The 22844-nt window shown below is 39.3% G+C and overlaps 1 protein-coding gene across 6 annotated transcripts in view; it reads right to left on the bottom strand.

The window, feature by feature from the left end:
* The window catches only part of LOC112982198 (protein hinderin), a 172746-nt gene that overhangs the window by 88611 nt on the left and 61291 nt on the right, over positions 1 to 22844 (bottom strand). For all 6 annotated transcript variants that reach the window (XM_064500430.1, XM_064500428.1, XM_064500427.1 and 3 more), the window contains one exon: positions 14948 to 15075. In XM_064500430.1, the coding sequence (XP_064356500.1) occupies positions 14948 to 15075 (128 nt within the window). The remainder of the gene's footprint in view (positions 1 to 14947; positions 15076 to 22844) is intronic.

Genomic DNA, 22844 nt, shown 5'->3' with positions numbered 1-22844 from the left:
CACTCCTGTAACTACAGCTAAGTGGAAATCTTTTTCTGCCGGATATTAAATCTTTATTATCCCAACACTGATGAAATGTATTTTAAAGCATTTGTAAGTGTTCCTGACAATTATTGCCATTAATCAAGAGGGACCTCTCACTGACCTGTATTGCAATCTCTCTACCATCCTTCCAGTCACTGGACCCCCTGTTCACATCCCCTCTACAGCGTACCACAAAAGCGTAAGAAATCAAGCTAAAACCTGACATTCAGTCATCATCCACAATTTTTTTTAACGTACTCCTCTGTACAACAGGAGTACATTAAAGTAGAGCAGAAAACTGAACCTAGCTAACTTTTAACATCTACTGTGTAGGAAGGGTATATACTTACAGAAAATAACTGTCTGAGTTTCTTCCAAGTTTGAGAGAAATATCAACTCTGGATCTCTCAAAGCCCTCTTACCAACATTACATATACTTACAGATAATCTCCACAATGCTTATCAGAGAAGATTACCCTCTCAAGAAACAATAACCTGAATGAATTCTTCTTCTCCTGGGAACTTCTACTGAGATAGCATTATCATAGTCCATAAACGTCATCAACAGAACATGGCTACATCATTTCTCTGTTTCTCTACTTAAACGCATCTCCTGTTTGTATCCGTTGTCTTTTTCTCATTCCAGTCTTATATTCCTGGCTTCCCCATTTACTGCTTATCTCCAGATAATGACTTCTGTAACAAACAAGTTACAATGAGTGCTCTAGGTAACCATTATGTAAATGTCAGAGGTCTTCCGCTTATCTTCCGTCATTCTCTATCTATTCTGTTTTTTGAGTAAATTATTTGCTGACTCCTATTAGCCCAGTTCTCGTTCATGTCCTAAAATAAGGTTTAAGAATTATGTTAATAAAAGAAATGAGGATTAGGCACCTCAGGTCTCACTATCACACTGAGCCTTCAGCAAGTCACACAAGACTCTTCTGTGCGCACTTCTCTAAGGACAAGGCTTCCAACAGGACTTGAGGGTAAGGATTACTTTATGCAGCTACTTAGCTTTATAGGAAGTAGGTGCTATGAGATTTTTCCCAGGAAAAGAACTTAAGCCTGCAGTATCCAATTCCATTTTTCTCCATCCTTTCCCAAGTTAAGTAGTAATTACCGAGGCCTCCCTGATCTTAATTTAAAGATGAAATACAAGGCAGAGAAGGGAGGTTGAGTTATGCTTCCACTTCCAGGAAGCAAGAAATTCTCAGTCCAGAAATATCCTGCCTTTCAGAACCTCTCTAGGAAATCCTCTTTAGCTCCTTTGTTCACCGAAAGGCTCCCAGAATGTTTCAGTCCACACATACACCAATTACACTGAGTGACAATGAGCCTCCCAGTATCAGCAAAGCTTAACAGATCCATTTGAGATTTCCCTGCATCAGCATTCGTTGCAACCCTCCTCCTTCAGCTCCTGTGCATCGGGATTACTTTCCTTGCTCCTGTCCTCTCTAAATAACTACCTGTAACAATGTCAGAGCAGATGGCACCAAGTGCTCACTAGTCATTAGCTTGCTACCTTGCCAGCACCACTACCTGGTGCTAATACTTTGTTTTTCCAGAAAATGGTACTATTCAGGCACATTACTGCACAATCAATTTGCTGAGATCTGGAAACTCTGGTTCTCACCTGAGGTTCTTCACCTTATTTCTGACCAATGGGAAAAGTAGTGTGCAAAAGCAGCAGTCTGAGGAGACTAACGATCCTGTTAGCATTTAAATGGTTTGTCATTTTGCATGAGCACTTCTTATGGATATTTTATATCTCACAAGCAGAAAAAAATTAACAGACTTGGTTCACCTCTCTTACTCCAGCACAACTGTGCTTTTTTCTATAGAGGACTCTGGTGCAAAGGAATAATGCCATTATGAATCACAACAATTCTTTGTACTTGTAGTTTTCATGTATAGAGCTTGAAAAACTTTACATGGGATGGTGGGAAGCTCTATTAGCTTCACGATACAAAGGAGTGAACTGAGGCACAGAGGGCTGAAACAATTTTCCAAAGGTCACAGAGTGAGTCAGTGGCAGACTTGGGATAAGAACTTGTATTCACGCCCAACTTCTCTAATGGAGCATTCTCCCTTATTGTGGTAAAGTTTTACACGTAAATCAATAACTGAGGTCACTGAAAACATTTTACATGAAGACTGCAGTGAAGTCACCTGCTAGGAAAGCGCCAACAAAAAGGAAGGTACTTGATGAATTTGCAGCGGGCCTTACATAAGGATAGTGCATTCAAGGAGGAGCTGAAAGGAGAGGACATTTGCTTGGGAAGCCGTGTAACAAGACTGCGGTGACAAATCATTACTCCCAGAACACTGCTCAAGGAAATGTAATGCTGCCGTTTTCCAAATGCTTGGTTATAAAACCTTTCACACACACAATATTTAAAACCATGAATTACCTTCGAGAACGTATCCAAACATCTAACAGTATCAAGTCATGGTAACGGTTATCTGTTTATAGGTCAGGAGGGCAGTAAATTATTGCAATGGAAAGTAGTAAAGCCTGCATTGTATCTAGCTGTGCTGTTTAACAGGTGATAGTGGAAAGCAGGTGATGCATGGAAACTTCAAGTTTTTATAGCTCCTGCCTCAATCTGTATTCACTTATATAAAGATGTCACATTTTTAAACATTTAAAAGTCAAATTGTCTGGAGAACAGATTCATATAAAATTTATTTTCAGAAACCGATATTTAGCCTACTGCTATCAGAGTTGATTGCTCTTATGTATAAGCTTTATTCAAGTTTCTACAGGTTTGAAAATACAAAGGCTGACATTTCAGATCCCATACTCAAGTGTGTCATTAACCAGAAATTGAAATGGGAACATTTCCACTTTCTCGGAAATACTCAGTTTGTTAGGGTGATAACTACACTAACTGCTTTTGATTTTTTGTGAAGCTACTAAATATGACTCTAGTTCAAGATAGACAGGAAGGAGGAGTCACAATGGCAAAAGAGAAACCCCAAATTGGTGCCTTACCCAGCACAATATGCCCTGAGAATTCAGCAGCTCCAAAACACTGCCAAAATAGCTATTTGTAAGTGGCTAATGGCAAAAATGTTTTATTCTGTTTATGTCAAAGACATGTTTGTCAGGCACTGGACAGCCAGACAAATCAGGGTCTAATTAGTTCAGTCAATTCCCTCAGTATTATCCTTTCAGTCTACATTGAGTTATTAAAGACTCAGAAATACAACACTACCAAGACAGCAATAAGGGAAATAAGATGTCAGAATTCTATTAACAATGGCATTTTCAGGAAGCAATGTAAATAGAAACTCAAATTTATGCAAGAAATATATTTCAGTAAGTAATATTCAATATAATCATCCTGCATTTATCTTTAAAGCAGCTTTCATCTCTGAATGGTAAAATATGTTTCAGCAAACCCATACTATAACTTCTGTGAAACAGTCACCATCATTTTTGGGGGGGTCTGCACAGTGCTTGGGACAAGAGGATCTTGGTCCCCAAACCAACTACTACAGTTGTACAAATAACAGCACGTGAATAGTAATTTATTCCACCCTTGACATTTAACCAGCTCAGAGAGAACGTGTGACAGTTAAGCAGTTGTAAGATAAAAAGAACCGGAAAATGCCACATTCAACTGAAATGACAGGAAATATTTAGGTAGGCAGAATGTAATAAATTTGGCAGACTTACGGGAGTTTAATTGTCCTTTTGTGAAAAGGAATAAATACATGTAAAAATCGTAGCTGGGAGGACCAGCTTTCTGTTACGGGTGTCTAAATCTGATTTATTTGGATACGACCATCACAGAAAGGGAGTTTTCTCATCCTGCAGCAGGGACAGTTGTGCTGGTGGCAGCAGCTCCCAGCCCTGTGCCAGGTGCCATGCAGGCACCAAGACAACACCAGTCTCCATCCCCAGAGGGGCTCTACCACTGTACCAGCAACTTCCTAGCCCTACGCTGGCTCATGTTTGCTGGCACACTACACACACAGCAGCATCTGCCACCCAAACAGTTGAACCTCATCTGCTCTGAGAAGACAGTAGGATCTATTATTTCCCTCCCCCTACCACTTTGAAATAGCTTGTCTACCATCAGGGCTTACATACCAGAGTCTAGAAAACACCACTTTAGCTCTCATTCAACAGTGTTTCAAGTCCTACTGTCCATCCAACTGCCAGACAGAAAGATTCTTTCACTAACCCAGAAGAAAAAAAATTGGTTATTTCACCACCACCTTTACTAGGCAAGAAGAGACTTTTTTTTTCCTTTTTAAAGCAGGTCTCCATTTCATAGCATTTCTCACATTTCAGAACTTTTCCATAATAACCTTAAACCCTTATTTGCTATTTTTTTCCTAGTTTATTATAAAAGAAATATTAGTCTTGTATTTCCATATGACTGTGTAAACTATGAAGATAAGAGAAACACAAAGTCAAAACAGCCATAGTGTTTTAAAGTCTTGAAGAAGGAAAGAACTATTCTGTAACACATAGGTAGGAAGGACAAACTTTCTAAACTAGTGTTTATCGAGTTACCCAGGCTGCACTAATGAAGCACTAAAACAACAAGTTTTGAAATACTTTTTTTTTTTTAAAAAAAAAAGAAAATCTGTACTCCTTTACATTTCTCTCTGTAGTTATAAATAAGCATATTGTGACAATGTCAGTACTTTGGTTAAACCATCAGAATAGAATTAATGCTTAAAAAACAGCTGATAAGAACACATAGGTGTGTGCCTAGCTAGCAGCAGACTCCAGTGTTGTTCTTCTCATGTTTTACTTACAGAAGCGCAGACTTCATTTCTGAGTATGTGATCCCTTTTATGTCTGATGAATAAACATGCCTGTGAAGTGAATCATATAATATGTGCATCTGCCCTGCGTCATATAGCATTGGTGGCTTTTCCTCAGGTTGAGTTCTTTTCTCCCTAACGCAGCACAGACAAAAAAAGCTCTCTCTTTCTAATAATTAACTTATGCATGAAGAAGTCCCAGTCCAACTGAGCTCTCCTTACAGTATCTTAAACTCATAACTAGACCAACAATAGATCTTTGCATTTACATAACATTTTACATTCACTGAGCTTACATGCCCTAACAAACAGTGGGCATCATCTCCATTTTAAAGAGCAGGAGACAAAGGCAGAAAGCAATTAAATAACTTGATGGCAAGACAGTAACAGAACAGATTTAGATCCCAATTTATCTGCTTCCCAGCTTTCATCTACCTCGTAGACCACAGCAGCAGTCCCAGCAGCACACTTGTATGCAAAATTCTCATGGTCAGCACAAGTAATGAAAAATATTAATCAAAACCTATCATGTCCCTTTAATGACATTCCCATGAATAAAATGAAAAACAAAAGCCTAAATATTTAAAGACCCTTCTGCACATGTGACTGAACTCTCATTTCCTCAACTAAAAAGGATTTCCTTCAGACGGACCACTGGCTTTGCTTTTCCCTGAAGCTTCAGAGTCCACACAAAGGGCTGAAGACAATCAATGGACATCAACCTTTTGCAACATTATCTAGAAAGCTTAACACAGTAAAACAAACAGCCCACATGCACACACAAACTGGCACTAATTTCCCTGCATTAAGATTTAGAAAAAGTAGAAAATAATACATTTTCACAGCCAGAAACAGTACTGTATTCAAAATTTGCTTACAAGCATACCAGTTCAAGTGTGAATGCTAAACTCATGCTGGCGCTTCAGCCACAGGTTTATTTTCACCAGATGCTATACATTGGTTTGAAAAAACCCAGAAGTTACCAGTCAGTCTGTCTATACCTTCACAATGTGGTTGCACATGCTCCCAGGCACATAGAAGGAGGATTTTTGCTTTAGCAGTGCTAGTAAGACGCACAAGCAAGTCCTTCCCACCTGTATGGCATGCATGCTGATATCTGACCAGTACTGTGCTTTCTAGACCCTGTCTTCCTCTTAACCTCAAAATCCCTACGGACTCCAAGGAAGAGAATATACACATTTAATGCAGAAGTTGCAAATAAAGTACCTGTTTTGTCTCCTTCAACCCCATACCTAAATGGATGAAAAGAAACTGCAGTAACAGTGGAGTGCTGTGCAAATGAGGGTTTATGGGATGAATGTACAGATCTCAAGAACAGAAATGGTCTCCACAACTGTCACTTGAAATCCAGCAGAGTGAGCTCAGTTTTTCACAGGTTGCTCCACCTTTGCAGTCTCCCAAGCTCATTTAATGAGACAAGTTCTGTATTAAAATTTTCAGTCTTTTTTTGTAACCATAAACATAAGTGGTTTTGCACTGTAAATTAAAAATGAAAGCACACTTAATGCTACCTGTACTAAGCAGCCTCAGCCCAGATGCACGTAGCTTAAAAATGTATGTTAATTTCCTGATTCAAGCGATGTTCTCGATATGACTGTGAGCAAAAACGTCTGCTGAGGTTTAAGAGTGACATTAACCCGCAAGAGGTCCTGGGTCCTTGACCAAGCTAAAGTACCAAGGTTGTGAAAAGTCTTACATCTGAAGTTTTAGGGCAGAGACATGCATTGTAAAACGGCAGTCTTCAGCTAAATTAGTGCGTCTCTGACCCAACTCCAGTATAAGGTGTCCAGAAACCAAGAGGAGTTTTTGAGATGATACACTGGCAAACGCTGAGGACAACGCTGAAACTTTGCTTGGCCTGCTCCGGCTAACGCAATTGCTGCTGCCTATAGAGAGGAGAACAGATAGGGAAAGACATAACCATGAAACCAAACCTATCTATTACAGATTGACTAGAAATGACTGTTTATTTCAAGGCAGAAACCAACCTGTGGGTAATCCACACCTTAAAGACAGGTCTGATGACATCACTTGGTTTTTCCTACTTTCAACCTTACAAAATAGCTCAGCCAGGCTGAAAAAACAGGTGTCTGTGTTGCAACTTTGTAGCTTTGACTACATGAGTCTCAGATTATCAGCCTACTTGCATAGACAAGGGAAAATCACACATCCCTGTTTGTGATGATGGCAATATGAATCATCATTGATGCATCATGGTTTTGAATGTCTGCATGGCCTGATTCTGCCTACGTGTCCCAAACTCTCAAATCATAACAGTGAATTTCCAAAGTGAAGAAAAACACACACAATACTATAAATCTGAAAGCAGGAAGGGATAGGCAGATGGGTGTTATCTTTGAGACATTTTCTGGCATCAGCCATGAATAGATGGCAACCAGAAATTGTTACAAAAGGTTATTCAATGCTTTCATTGGATCACAGACAGGTAAGTAGGCTGCCCAAAGCCATAATCACATGCATCACATATGCAATCTTGCAATGAACACTACAGATGCACACAGCCACACCATTTGTGCTGATGCCACCTCACCAGATATATTCTACTTAAATAGTACGGAAATGAGTTGAGCTCTCGCAAGAACTTTACCAGCACCTGGAATTTGTCCTATGGGGGATCAACTCCCAGAGAGTCCAGAAGAGTTCTTATAAATGTCAGTGGCAAGCTGCGCGTCAGAAAAAACTAAATCTGAACTTTTTGCAGCTCAGAACGAAAAACTCAACTAAATCTTAGGGTATTCGGAACTAACTCAGAGATATTTCTGCAGGCAATCATCCTGGTACAGACAGATAACGAATTTTCCCACCTTCTTAGTGGAAGAAAGTTACAGCCCTGACTTTAATTAAAAAAAAAACTTTCTGCCATACAAAGACCAACCAGCAGTGCCCTGAACAGATAATCATCTGGTCTTTGTGAAATAAAGACACTTTTAATTAAGCAACCTGATCAACACAAAAACATGTGCTCTGCAGGTAAAAGATGGTAACCAATTTTTCTTTCAAATCACTAATGTCAAAACCACTATCTGGGATTTAAACTTTTGAATAAAATTATTCAGATTATGAAGTCCTACATGACACTACAGCCTCCATTCCTTTTGATAACAAGAAATAGCTACTTTAATCATTTCCACTAATAGCTACTTTAATCATTTCCACTTTAAAAAAAAAAGGGCCTAATTTTTGGACTACTGCTACCAGTCCAGAAGTATTTTCACTTCTCATCAAAACAGGTTTTCAAAAGACGATCTCCTGAAAAAAGATGTGGAAGAGAGAGAACATAGAATAAAATCATAGCATAATTCAGGTTGGAAAGGAACTCTGGTCGTCTGGTCCAAACACCCACACAAAGCAAGGCCATCTTCAAAGTTACATCAGGTTACTCAAAGCCTTGTTCAGTTGAGCTTTTAATGTCTCCAAGGTGCTGTTTTTGAGCAGGGAATTCAGGAACAATCTTGATCACATCATGCAGGACCTGCCATGCTTAGAGAAGGTTAAGAAATCTCTTACCAGAAGCTATTGAATCAAACTGGTTGGAAGTACATGAGGAATTGATTTTCAAGAATCTCAGATAACTAAAAAAAAAAAAAAAGAAAGAAAGAAAGAAAAAAAAAAAAGAAAAAAAAAAGCCAAAAATAGCAAAACCAAAGGCCATTTGCATAGCCCAAATGGCCTACTGAAACTGTCAGCACACTGTTAGGGAGCCAGGATGTTTAGTTCCCAGTAATAAAGAAAGCAGATAGCTAACTCTGGAAAGCAAAGCACAGCAGAAGAGAAGTTTGCTTCCCTAAGGCCTACAGCATATTATGAAATTTTTGACTGCATGAAGTGCAGTATTATGAAGTCTTGCATCCACTGAAGGAGCCTCACTTGCACTTCAAACAGATTGTATACCACTAAAATATTGATATTAGGGAGTGGTGAATATGGTCACAAAGTGCTCTCCCAAGAACCACTATATGGGTTACACTGAACAAACTCCATCATCTGATTTAAGAGTTGGTAAAGTGTTCCTCAAGGACAGGAGGTCTTCGAGGATGGGTGAAAATTCTCAAACTCTCAAAATACAGACCTGATATTATTACTCTTGTCAAATGCTATCACAAAGTCTGAGGCTAGGAGCATGTTTGGTTAGAAAAGACAGCATTGTCTTCTTTCCAGATTTATTCCCCAAAAGAAAAATCCATAGCATATACGAGTGTCCACCTACGGAAGTTTCCCATAGGAGGGACAGTATTTAAAGCCAAGCAGATGAAACAAAGAAGAAATCTTCAAAGAAAAGAAAAAAATCCTAAAGAGACTAGAGACAAAGTTGATTAAAGACAATAGAACAATAGCAAAGAGACAGTGAACTGGCATAGATCTCAGTTAAGCAGTGAACTGCTCAGACCTCGCTTAAGCAGTGAACAGAGTGAAGTGCTTATCATCACTAATACAGCATCTTTCACAGCATGCAAGCAGACAGGGCTTTTATGCAAACCCAACTGTCCTACTGTGGCGAGCATTTCCAGGGGATTGAGTGCAGATGGACTTGTATTGTGAATGTTAGCAATACGCAGATATTTTAATACTGATGTTTCCTTTTAGTTGAAATATTTGTATCTACCCACATTGGTGTTTGGTGGTAGCTCTTCTCTAAACCGCCCCCCCCCCCCCCCAAACACACACACAGGTAAATCAACTACTATAATTAACCTACAGATGAAAAGAAAAAGCACATTTTTTCCTTCCTTGTACCAAGCTAGTCTACTCCACACCATGCTAAGTTTGGAATTTCACTACTAGTCACGCTGAACACACAGAAGAAGGTTCCCAAAACCTTTTATTCTCAGCAGAGGACAGAAAGAATGAGGACAAAAAACATTATCTCCATTTTACAGATAACAGAGGTACAGAGAGAGATCAGTGGGTTTGCTGAAAGTAGCACAGGTAAGGCAAGGCTATTCCCGATATTTACGCATGCTAAACCTTCGTCTCTGTCTGGCCTCCTAAAATTATTCCAATACCTTTGGGTCCACAGTCAAATTAGTTCTTTATTTATTATGCCAATTCTCAAGTATCTTTCAGACGGGCTCATCCATTGTTCCAGTACAGCTGGGTAAACAGACAAAGTAAATTCAGTCATGCAAGTTTACCTTATAGCATTCAAAACCCTTTGCATATGTGGGATTTTTTTTTTCTTTAAATAAGCTAAGAATGTGTTTAAAGGTGACCTGTGTAGAAAAAAAAAGTTTGTGAAAAAACAGAAAGGAAGGCCTTCTGCTGACTGACTTTTTTCGATATCCTTTTCAAAGGGAAAATTCAAATAACCAATATTTGAAGCTTTGGTATGTAATCGCCCTTATTGAAGCAAAAAATGACAATGATACGGACAAGAATTTTACTCACTGACATGAAAAGAAAGCGAGACGTCCTAGTCCTTTCAAGAAATAGTTTCCTTTGGATTTCATTGCGAAATGACACCACAACTGTGTCAACAATGTTTAAGATGAACCAGTGACTTAAAAGAAATAGTAATATGAAAAAAAAAATAGTTTACAAAATTTAGCCTCCCCCCAAAAAGTTAATCTTCTTAAGATTTTTACAAATCTTCCCAAAGCAGACCATGTCTTACAGTGTGCTTGCACAGTGCTTAGTACACAAAATACCTTTTTCCTGATGAGGGCCTCTGGCACTACTGGAATATAAACACTGAATAACAAGAGACAGCGTAATACACAAAAAAAGGAGGGAGGAGATATCCCACTGAAAATAAGAAATTCTTGATATTCCTTTCTGTCTCAAATTCTACCCACATCTATTCCATCTCTACGTACAGAAACCTTAACAGACATACAGAACAATCTGTGCAAGCCAAGGGAATTAACAGATGTGCTGATAATCTTATACAAATAAGAAATAAAAGCTGCCAGCTGTACTTGTAAATTCAAAGATTAGCATGAATAGGCAAGGCTGAGACTACAGGTACTACCCTTCTTTTAGAAGTAGCTCAAGAACTCTAGGCCTGTAAAAACTCAGCCAAATCTTGGGATTCAAGTCCTACTCTAAGCTGCAAAACATCTACATGCTTTCATCGGCCAGAGACTTGCCAAAGTAAACTGGATTCTTGCCAGCGTTTGATATGGCAGTGAAGCAGGGACTGTATAACTAGGTCAGACCTGATTACCTAAAACAAGGGCAATTTTCTTTACACCTCTGTGTAAAGCTTCTGAAAATGGCAAAGATTGAATGTTTGGGAGCCACAGAAAGAACATCCAAAAATCGTATTTGACAGAAGAGATTTAACTACATTTTAATATGGATGATATTTTCTATTAATATCAGGGCAGAAGCCTATTGTTCAGTAGAGCTCTTCACTTCATTTACACAAGAGCTATCTCTTTGAATCTGAGTCAACTTTAGTGACCACTTTAATATTCACTTTACAATTAATGCTTCTTTTTATGGGTTGGTAGAAGGTAAACCAATTTCAGTTCAGCTTCTAGGTATTGAATTTATTATAAAAAGTTATGTACTTAAAACTCCTATAATGAAACCAGAGGCATCATGAGATATTAACCTAGAGTTAATGCTGAGAAGGCCAGTTTGAATAATTCAATTCATGTCACCTTAAGTATCTTTTCAAATGGAATTAACTTTATCTCACAAAAAAAAGGAAGCTCCATGTTCCAGTTACTGATTATTGACTCCACAAGAGTCCTGTCTTAAATCATCTCACCACCATTTTCCCAGCAATTTTATTTCACTACTGCCAGCATGTTTCTTTAAATTTTGAGGGCTGACTTTTGTTATACAGGAGCAATATTAGATAAGAGGAAAATGCGATTCAGAATTAGTGTTCCCTAACTATGATGCTAAAACAGACAAAAATAAAAAGTGAACACTAAAGTAGCTGCATTAGTTCAATATGGCTGGTATTTCAGCCAGATGTGCACAGGCACTACAGTCATTTTATTCCCATATACCTCCATCTCTTTTTGCAACAGGGCAATAAAAGTTTGGAAACACTGCAGTTCTCTTGACCTGTTACTTGCCCCATTCTAACACTAAAACCCACCATTTAAACAGCAAAAGGAAATGCTTTCAAATACCTGCCCAAGCCCAGGAAGTGGCAGTCTCATGGTCAGCATTATTCTACAGTAAGAAAGAAGGAACCAGACAGGCCAGGAGTGAGTGATGCTAAGGTAGAAGAGCAGCACTGAAAATGAATCAAACACAAACAAGTGGAACAAAAGGGGAAAATGAACAGAAACAAGAAAGAACACTTCATAACAAGCAGAACAAAGAGATACTTCAGTACAGAGTATGCCTGTGCAGTCCCATGCACATCTGCAAGACACAGGAAAATCAGAACAGCATCTTACACTGAAGCACAGATGTCCCAGTAACATCAGCAGTCACCTGAAGTAGGAAAGGCTGACTACCTCTACTAGACAGCTCAAAGAAGTGAAAACTAGGCAGCAAGCCAGTATCTACTGATATAAAGCCAAACACATCCTAGATTTCCTTAGCCCAGTCAAAACAAACAATAAGGGAAAAGATTCTCAATGGTCAAGGATTCAAACAAAACTCAGGAAGACTTCTTCAGCTTCATCTTCAAACCAGTTTCACTAAGGCAGCTTTTTTCAAACTCCAGCTGGAGGAGTGGAAGAGGAGAGAAAGAAAGCAAAAGCTTCACCAGCTCAGGGAGAGCAAGGGTGAGCAGCACTCAGGGCAGAAGGAAAGGTTTTTGGTCTCCCTCTTCCTGATCCTTACCTCCTAAGATCCTCCCCTGCTGTGCTCCCAGTGACATTCCCCAATGATGTGCTACACCCAGATGCATGTCCTTTCCCTGTCTTAGACAACGCTCAAAAAGAAGAAAAAGAGACCAGCCACAATGCTAAGAGTTCATAGTTCAAGTATTAAGACAAGAGACAAAAGACAGCAACAAAAAAATGTATAAAAATAACACTGTATTCCAACAACAAGCAGCCTAGTGTCCTGTTTTGTTTTTTTGATAGCTATCATATGAAAGACCATGTCAAGGAAAGAACTGAAGCAATAAGGCAGTCCTGCAAATTCTTCCTGTTTGAGCCATAAGGAGAAGCACAGCGTGAAGGACTTATTTGGAAGGAGGAAAAAAAAAAAGGTAACAATTTATAAAGCCAAATGCGCACAGAATATATGCAGTTCCATGTCCATTAGGATTGCATAAAAAGAGGAAATTGAAGAGGAAAGGTAACTCTTCTAGAGGAAGTCAGAAATATCATTGCATGTTATGAAAAAGACCAGTTGAAATACGCTTTGACAGTTTTTTTTTTTTTTTTTTAATCTATGCCTACAGAGCTTTGCACAGGTTAAGAGAGCTAAGGTGATTTCAGACCTCCTGGGCTGGAGCTGTAGACTAGGTAACCATAAACAAAATGTCAAGACAAGCCTGGACATAACATCTGAATTTGCATTTGTGGACAAAACTTCCTGCAAGTATAGAGGGAAGAAATAACAGAATCAAACACAAGCTTGATAGAATCTTGCAAATGGAGAAGCCAGAAGAGTTCAAAACACTCCCTGTGTATACAGCTGCTAAGAGTGATTAGGAAGACAGAATAGCAAGAAGAGATGAACGAGGACTGCTGTATTGTCAGATGCTGATTTGACAGTTAATGGCCTGAAGGTTTCCTATTGTCTACTTTTATATTTTTTGGCACTGCAGATGTGATAGAAAACTGGATACCTTTATACCAGTAGCTATCATGGAACAAGACAGATGTAGACTAAAGATGAAAGGTTTCAAGCCCGGCTCAACCAAAGAGAAGTAATGGCATCATCCCAAACCCAGCTACCACAGTGCTGTTGGCTTAAGTGGATTCCTCAGGACTGGTTCCCGTCACGATCCCACAGCCAGTAGCAGATCACAGGCGAGAAGCCTGGCACCATCCATTCTCAGATAAAAAGGTTCCTACTCTAAGAGATTAACACCATCACAAAATAGATGTCTGAGAAACATACAAAAGAATGAAAATAAAATGCATGTAGGTGCTAAAAATTTGATAAACAGTTCAATATCCAACAAAATATCTTAGCAGGAAAAAATAACATTGACAGAATAAAAAAAATTTCTGCTGAAGATGAAGTTAGAAGCATCGCTACCCGTTTCATGAACAGAATTAAAAACACATGCCTCTTTTCACAGACTAAGCAGGCTCTGTCTATGCAATTTAGTTAGCAGGGAACCACTGAGAGGCAAAAATCAGGCCATCTTCTGGAAACATTACGCTGATGGCTTCACTTCTAGCTGTATTATAAGCCTTTAAGATTCTTCTAGCAAAAGATCAAGAGCTCAACATATATAAAAGGCACGGTCTTAGGCAAGATAGATTCTGAATGGAGATCTGCGCATGGAAGCAACTGGAAAGAGAAGAGCAGGTAAGAATACCATTAGGTAGGGTACCTGCATGAATTGCCTTGTTCTTCAGGGTATACTCAGCTATCAACAGGGAAGCAAATGAAGTGCCTAGTTCTCAGAAGAAATCTCAGGCAACCATGTTTTTGAGTCCTTGAGCACATACAACTGAGAACCATTTTACCACTTCATTTAACACATTGTATCCCTGGTCTATATTTTCTGTTTTTTAACTGCATATATGATTTGGGGTCTTATATGAACAGCTCAAGTCAGATGGACTGCCTTACAAACTTCATAAAGCTCATATTGACCAAACACATTACCTGTAATCGGCTTTTCAACCATCAAAAGGCGGTGAAAGTTTTACAGGCTCTAAGTGATGGCAATTATTTTATTTTTTAATAAAACAGAAGCAAAGAAAATAGAAGAACATCTTATCTTTTTCTTTAGCAAAGAAATGGGTTCCTATGGTTCCTACTGCACTAAAACATGGTCAGTTAATTTCACCCATTTTATTGATCCAAAACTTGCCTCTAATAGGCTCTTGCTTCCTTGCAATCCACGTATTAGGGAAAGGAGTCATGGGAGTCATCACAAAGAGCTTACAATGTTGTACAATACAAAATGATGCACTTCAGTTATAGCTCTAGAAAAAAATGAAAAGATGTTTCGAAGATATCATTAAAACAGAGATGAGAGAAAAGAGCTTACCTTCTGCTCCTTCTCCTTGGCAGCACTGAGTTCAGAGAGGGAGAGTGATAGTTTTTCCTGCTGCTCAGCTAGGTACTTCTGATAAAGGCTCAAAAGTTCCTGGCATTCTCTGTACTGTTGCTGCAGAGGTGAGACATCAGAAGTTAAGGGAAAAGTACTCTGTAGTGAATAGTTACAGTCAAATACATACCAGCTTATTCTATGCAGATCTGATTTGCATCCGTAACAGTTCAATTTAAAAACAGATACTGTGTGTTTGAGTACTGCCTAATGATGGTAAATCTGTCTGGTGATGAATGTTCGAGTGCAACCTTCTTTCTACTCACAAAGTAGAAAAAGAAGAATTGCACCAAATTCTTTTATCATTGGAAAAGGGACGGCTGCAGGAGGCAGGTGATGACATTGTTTCAGTTGGTACAATTACAGCCCTCTGATTTGTATTCAACAAAGACAGACACTACCAATGTTTATTTATAAATAAATAAATAGCCAGCCAAGTAAGTAAATTTTTTAAGCACAATCCAATTTTTCTGGATTCACAAGCCCACATACCCAAATCCAATCCCTTTGCTTGAGTACCAGCCGCTCAAAAACCACAGCCACAGATGCAGCGCTACAGGCCTTTTAGAGACCAGAAATGATTTTTGGACAGTAATCTGGAGAAGCAGCAACTGTGGTGTTTGCAAGGATATTAGCAAGCAACAGTGTCCTGCCTTGCTTGCAGCATTGAAATTCCAACAGGAGATAAATCTGCTCTTCACCTGTCATTGTGTAATTCCCTCCCTTGCTCATGTAGCATGGTAAACCATTTATGCTCCCCCTTCATCCCCCCTCACTTTTAATTATGCATGCAGATGGGATAAGGGCTCGCTGTCCAAAGAGATTACTCTGAATAAATACTTTAATAACAAGTCACCACAATTAAGGTAGGGAACAAAAACTTCTTCAATCTATACAATGGTGTTGAGTTACAGATTTCCTTAACATTTTTATGATCTAATCATTGCTTCTGGGCAAATTCATGTTGCAATCATTTTTGCCAATCACGGCTGCATAAATAACTCACTGCTTTGTTATTCCCTGTTATGACCCTGGCTTCCCCCCCCCCCCCCCCTTCTTTCTTCTTCTGCTGGAGGAGGGGGGGGGACTTGCTGGGTTTTGGGGTTTTCTTTTGCTTTGCTTAAATAAAAAGCTAAACAGAGGGTGAGCAAAACATTTTAGGAAGGAAGGAATAGGAGGTTATTAAACTCCAGTGTTAAATTAATCAGGGGAGCTGCTGGAATACCTTTGCTCAGCACCTGGAAAAATGGGAGGATACAAACAATGGTCTAAACAAGCTAATTGCTTTCCAGAGTCAGACTGCCTGAAGCCTGAGCTGTTTTACATTTCACTTCATTTCGTCAGAGAGCACCAAAAGGCTGAAGTGATTTGTGGTGGTCTCAGGAGTCTCTGCCAGCTATGATGTATATAAAAGGAATTTTTTATTCCAGCTGTAACCATAGGCAGTAATGTTTATAGTAGGTGAACATATTAGCCTGGACGCAGGGCATGAATTTTACTCTAGAAAAAGCCAGTTCATTTATACAGCCTAAGAGTTAAATGTCGGTATTTGAAGACAAATTATAGGGAAATTCATTTAAACCCCTGTTATGTGGCAGAATATAAAAACAGACAGTCCTATCTTTATCAATTTTTACAGCCCTCTTAATTCACTTTGCTTTCAGTAACCCCTCTCCCACAAAACAGGTTTCGCCCTCCTCTCCCTCCAGCTAGCACACAGAATGAGTACCCTATGTGGCCTCGGGGTACACAAGTGATGGCCACGCACCTATCCCCATTCGTGCCAGTGTTAACACCAGCCTTACCTGAAAGCTAGGTGAGATTGCCCTCACTCCCAGCTTAACGCACAAGTGTACAATAAAAGAGATGCCCAAATTGCAGTTTATGGACTGCAGAGCACTTGTGTACATGACACTGCCACCCCTTACTTGCAGCTGCCAAATTTAGTTACAATACAGCTTACAGCATGATGTGGGACAGTAGCATTAGGAAGCACTGGATAGTTATGTGATCACAAGTGGGAAGGGCAATAGATAACATGAGCATGAATGGCAGCTGAGATGTCCCTGAATTTCTTTGTTAAGATATGGTCAGCACTATAATGGTGGTTAAAATTTCTTCTATTAGAAGATTAAAAATCTTGTTCATTCACACAGTCAAAATGGTTCACTATACATTAGGCACCATATTTTTACGATCACCATAGCCTAAGAATAAGCAAAGCAAGGCTCTGGACTAAGTAGCTAAATGTGATGCTTCAAATAGGAAAAAAAATGTTCATTTTTTTGAAGGAACATGTAGCATAGTTCTAACTATGATAATTCTTCATAATGTGCTTGGTACATTTACTGCAGCATACTTTAAGAAATAAGCTTTAATATTAGATCTTACTTTTCTGTTCTGTTGAATCTTTGCTAAAAAGCAGCAAGATCATCTCCTTTTCTATGTACAAGACCGGTAATACACAATGCTGCCACAGAAATATTTAGGTCCTTCAGATATAATGGGGGCACACACATACTACAGGAATAGCGTCTCTAGACAAATACACAGCAAATAAGTATTTTCATAATCTGCTTTTAAGAAAAGCAGGAAATGTTATAAGGGTGAAAAAAATCTATAGGACAAGTCTTATAGATTCGCATTCCACAGAAAGTGAAATGTGCCTAAGTGCTCAAATCAGGTATTTCTTTATGCGTACAGGAGCACAAACACTGGATTTACAAGATATTAGTTACCTGAGAGAAGTGGTGCTTTGCATTTCACAAAACTGTAGTTTTATGTCCAAGAAATACACATTTGAATGTATTCCAGTAATGTGTTTTATGCAGAGATTGTAAATGAAGTAGTAAGGTTGCAGGGTGGGGGAGAAACAGAAAAAAATCAAAATCAGAAATGCAAAGGTTAAGATTTCAACAGCCACATTTACATGCCATACTGTAAGTACTATATATTTTATAGAATAAATTAGTTAACTTCATCACTGAATGTAAGTCACAGAATTAAGAGTTCATTTATGGCTCTTAAGAGATAATAACCTCACTGGAGATGGAGCTGCCTTTGAGAAGAGGGACTGCTAGTGTGCCATGGTGGCAGGCTTAGAGACTAGAAACTGATTTTCAGGGAGAGGAACATTCAGCAGGAAACAAAGAGGTTTTTTTTTTGGGGGGGGGGGGGGGGGGGGTTGGGTGGGCAAGGTTTCACAAGAAAGCACAGCCAGCCTAATGCTCGACTGCTGCAAAAGGCACACTTTCACTCATCCCTGGAAGTCTCACCCCCTCAATTTGCACCAGCTCTGGAGCTCTCTTAATCCCTCAGTGAGCTCAGTTATCCCAAGGGCTTAGCAAACTGAACTGGCAAACCGAGGGGTAAATTGAGCACAAGAGCTGGCACGACGGAAGCAGAGGCAATGCACAGCCAGGAGATGGGGCCACCTCTCCCATCCATAGGGAGCTGTCTGGCAGGGTCCATCCACCTTGCAGAGTCTCAATCCTAAACTTCCTCCAGCCTCAGGATTATATTAAGTCTCATCTAAGACTACAGTTAACACCAACTGCTTCCTCATTGCTCCTTCCTTAAGTATTTTCGACCCTCCCATGAGCTGCAATAAGACAGACAGCTACAGTGCCTTGCTTTCCCAGAAACTGGGGAAAAAGAGAGGTGGAAGAAGTGATAAATCTCCAGCACATTCACTGACTTCTTGCAGTGTTCCCAGGGCAACATTTCCACAGCTTCTTTCGCTGTAAGTAAAGCCCAGTTTCAGACTTAAGTATTTTGGTTTAGAGCAAATGAGCAACTTCCTAGAAAGCTTTTGAATTCTACATATCAATCCCCATGCCTTGTTGTAGGCAGTGTTTGGTGCCACACAGCTTTACGGCGGTTCAAGTCCTCACTGTTGTGTTAATCTAGAATACAGGTTTGCAAACCTGGCCAATTCAGTGGCCAGTGATGGCTATTCAGTGATGGCTAGCCATTTGCTGAAGGTCTGCCTCTTCTAAATCACGTCAGAGAGAAAAAGATAAGCAGAGGAGTTTTTCTTTAAAGAGAAGCTTTTTAGCCTATATCATTCGAGAAGTAACATTTGCTTTTACCTCCATTTATTTTAAAGAAATCAAAAATAAAGCAGACTCTGACCATGTGAACTCTGGACTGGAAAAGGAAGCTTTACAGATGCTATTATCAAGGGAGGAGTACCCTACTAATGAGATTTTTTTGGCAATCAAACAAACAACAAGAGGCCTCGTTATATTTGCGGAGTGTTTGTGAGAACTCATCACCAAGTGTTTCATTCCTCAATGATTCGTCACAAGCGTTGCTGGGGAGGGCGTTAAGTGCTACTGTTCACATTTTGCAAACAGAGAAATTGTGGCACAGGGAGTCTTTGGGCACGTCTGTGCACACAGGTGCAGCCCGGCAGTCCCACACTCCACGAGCCAGCTCCAGCCCAGAAGTCTGGTAGCTGGAGGGTAAGTTAGCACAGCTCAGGCACAGCACTAACACAAGCCAGAATCATCTTGCGTCTGATCCAGCTTACTGTGCAAGCTTGTCTGCATTCCTCCATGCAGAAAGCCCTAAGAGGCTTTCCAAGGATCAAAAAGGATACCCAGGGTTGACTGGGATTCCTGCAGTCCCTGACTATAGTTCTGACTTAGACCATCCTTTCATTCAGGGCTGCATACTCTGATCTATGTCCAGAAGAGAACAGTAGCTAAATCTCCATCTTCAAGAACATGATACTCCAGTCCCATCAGCCCCTACAGCCAATGAAAGTTCCTCTAGAGACTAAGAGTTATTACAGAGATGTGCAAAGCTGGATAAAGCAAGCAAAGGAAGGAAAAAGTCAAACAGGCACAAGTTAGATTTAAAATTTAAGTAAGTCAATGATTTACATTTTGTGGTAGAGATGCAAGAAATCTTCAGGATATGATTTTGGCTCATGACGAAAAAAGCTTTTTGACATCTGCAATCATGATCTAGTAACCACCAAATACATGGTTTTTTTATCCATGCTCGAGGGCACGCATCTAGAAAGCTGACTAGTTATCATACTGTCAGTCTCAGCAAAGACCAAGCTTTCTTCACTGCCCCAGGTAGTCTCTTCAAGACAAAGGCTGTGAGAAAACTGGAGCGAGAAGGAGAAGCTGAGGAAGCGTCACTGACCCTAGACTACTGAAGCTATTCTAGACATTAAGAGAGAGGTCTTCACTTGCAAAAAGAAAAAAAAAAAGAAAGAAAAAAGTCTATTCAGGCAGACCTGAGCTTGCCTGCCTGGAGTCCAAACTGTCCATGTATGAGCCAGCCCTATTCAAGAAGCTGAGTAGCCACAATAGCACAGCATCATGCCCAGTCTAATTTACCTTGCCTTGATGGGGTTTATTACCTTGGCCGCAACATTGCACCACACCATTTCCAGAGCGCAGCTGGACTGTGTCTGGCAACTTGAACAATGTCAAAGCACACTCACATCTGTTTGAATAGACACTCTGTCCGTAATTCTGGCACTTTATACTATGGCTTCCTACTGCACTGCTATAAGCCTTAAAATACCTTAGAAAATGCCTTAAAATACTGCCACAACAGTAAGAAAGCTTTTCACTAAACTTAAGCAAAGGCTAAGACCCAATAAGGATTAGTTTGAGACCCAGCCCATCTCTGTATCTACAAGTAAGGTTCGAGTGACATTTAAATGCTCATAATACAACCAAGAGATTCCAAGGAAAAAGAGTTTGTGAACCATCTGCCGAATCCCAGGGGCCCATTGCAGTCTCTTAGCAAACTCCAGTATAAGCAAAATCAGACCCGCGTTTTTCCATGCATCATCCAAGCATATAAATATATATATACACACACACACACACACACACACACACACACACCCCATTCCGATTTCTACCTGCAGGGTGTCTCTTCTACCTAATCAAAGGAAGGCTTAAAATAATGCAACTTCAACTACTTACATATGAAAAATCATATGAATAAACCGCTAGTATTAATGAATTAACATCTAAAAGGAACACTTTCAAATATAAACCAAGATAGTCTAAGCTCTTTAACATTAAACAGCTATGTACTTCACTGGAAGCTGACCCATCTTTAAATACAAGTTGTATATTAAAATTAACACATATATAGTCCTGTGTTTTCACCATCAGCTCATCTCAGAAAAGCAACAGGACTGCATTTCTGAAATCAATCCAGGCACAGATCAAATTCAGCCCCAACACGTTTCTTCTGCCTTTAAAATTAAGGGAAAGAAAATAAATGGCTTGAACCTATGTGAATCATTGTTCTGTGAAAGGGTAAAGACTAGTAAGTTCTATGAAGGTTTATTATCTAAACTCTGAAGATGCTGCAAAGACTGAAGGTAATAAAATGTTTTATGAACAACTTCACTTCGCTCGTTCTTATATAACTGAGTTTATGTGGACTCTTTGGCACAGTGATGTTAAGAACCTGTAGGGAACTTTCTGCACATCCACTTTTCAATGTATTAAAGAAATCGTCTGGTGCAGGTCTGAACCTTATGAGCCTTCAATTCTAAACACAATCTCCTTGTGATCCAAAATCCTCAGGAAGCACATTTTTGAAAATACGATAAAGAAGCAAGTCACATACAAGATACAGTGATCTGCAATCTTAAGTCCAACAGTTACATTTTAATTTACACTTGAATATTTTAATGTTTTTATCCAGTCAGTAAATTAACTCAAGATGTAAGAATGAAAAGGGAAGATGCATAAGGAGATAGGTCACAAGGCCCACAAAAGTTAAGAACCTCACTTCTGTTTGAAGCATCAGCATTATGTTGTTTAATGCCACAGCTCTCAAATAAAGGAATTGCTTAATACACTCCCATTCTGTTTGAAGGGAAATTAAATTTACATTCTTTGGGAATATGGTATTGTAATTAGTTCATGACTTGATTACACTTTGAAGTGAGCCAAGAATGTATGGTGCATACAAATTAGTTAAGTTATGGTTAGCTACCTTAAGAAAAGCTACAGAGTTCATAACAAAGTTAGGGACAAAGCTAGGGCAGTCCTTTGGAGCTTTCAGGCAGCATATGTAAAATATCAAATTCAAATCTATTCTCTGGACTTAACTGATGCCAGGTGGAAACAGAACTTTAAAAAAAAAAAAAAAAATGCAGTTTCCTAAACAGCTGAATGAGTTGCTTTGGAAAAATAATCTTTCCTTCTCCGCCCATACCACCTGTACAGCAACTGTTAAAATAGAACCTAAAAAAGCAATAAAAGGCACAAGATTGCCTACCCTGGTTAAATTTGCCAATATGATTTATTCCTAGTACCTGTAATGTTTTTTGTTTGTTTCTTTTATAAATAGGCTGAGTTTTACATCTACCAAGATGCTTTGTTCCATGCAGATGATGAAATTCCCAAGTTCACTTTAAACATACTGAAAAATATTGAGATGCACAACATAAATGTAGTGCATCTAAAACTGGCCAAACAAAATGATAACCAGTATGATTTAAAGAGAGCAAGGAAAGCATTTAAACCTAAGACTAATTCCCAACATAGCATATGAACTCAGAAGTCTCTATCATACTTCAAAAATCCAAAAGCAGTTTAGGGTATAGGATTTGATCTTATGTATTAAAAAATACTTCCCACAGGATATGCCAATCAAACTGGACAGCTTATCTGCCAAATTCTCTGGTTCAAAGGTGGGTAAGGACAAAAATATCACACGCCATCATATGCCAGCAGATGTGCCTGGATCAATAAATGCAAATAGTATCTCAGAGCTTGCACTTTCCATTCCAAGTGGAAAACACTTCTCCAGCCTTACCTTCATTAATACAAACAAAAGAATA

Source organism: Dromaius novaehollandiae, chromosome W, assembly GCF_036370855.1.
Source record: "Dromaius novaehollandiae isolate bDroNov1 chromosome W, bDroNov1.hap1, whole genome shotgun sequence".
NCBI lineage: Eukaryota > Metazoa > Chordata > Aves > Casuariiformes > Dromaiidae > Dromaius > Dromaius novaehollandiae.
The sequence above is the reverse complement of the archived record's forward strand: the minus strand, read 5'-3'. Positions and strand labels throughout refer to the sequence as shown.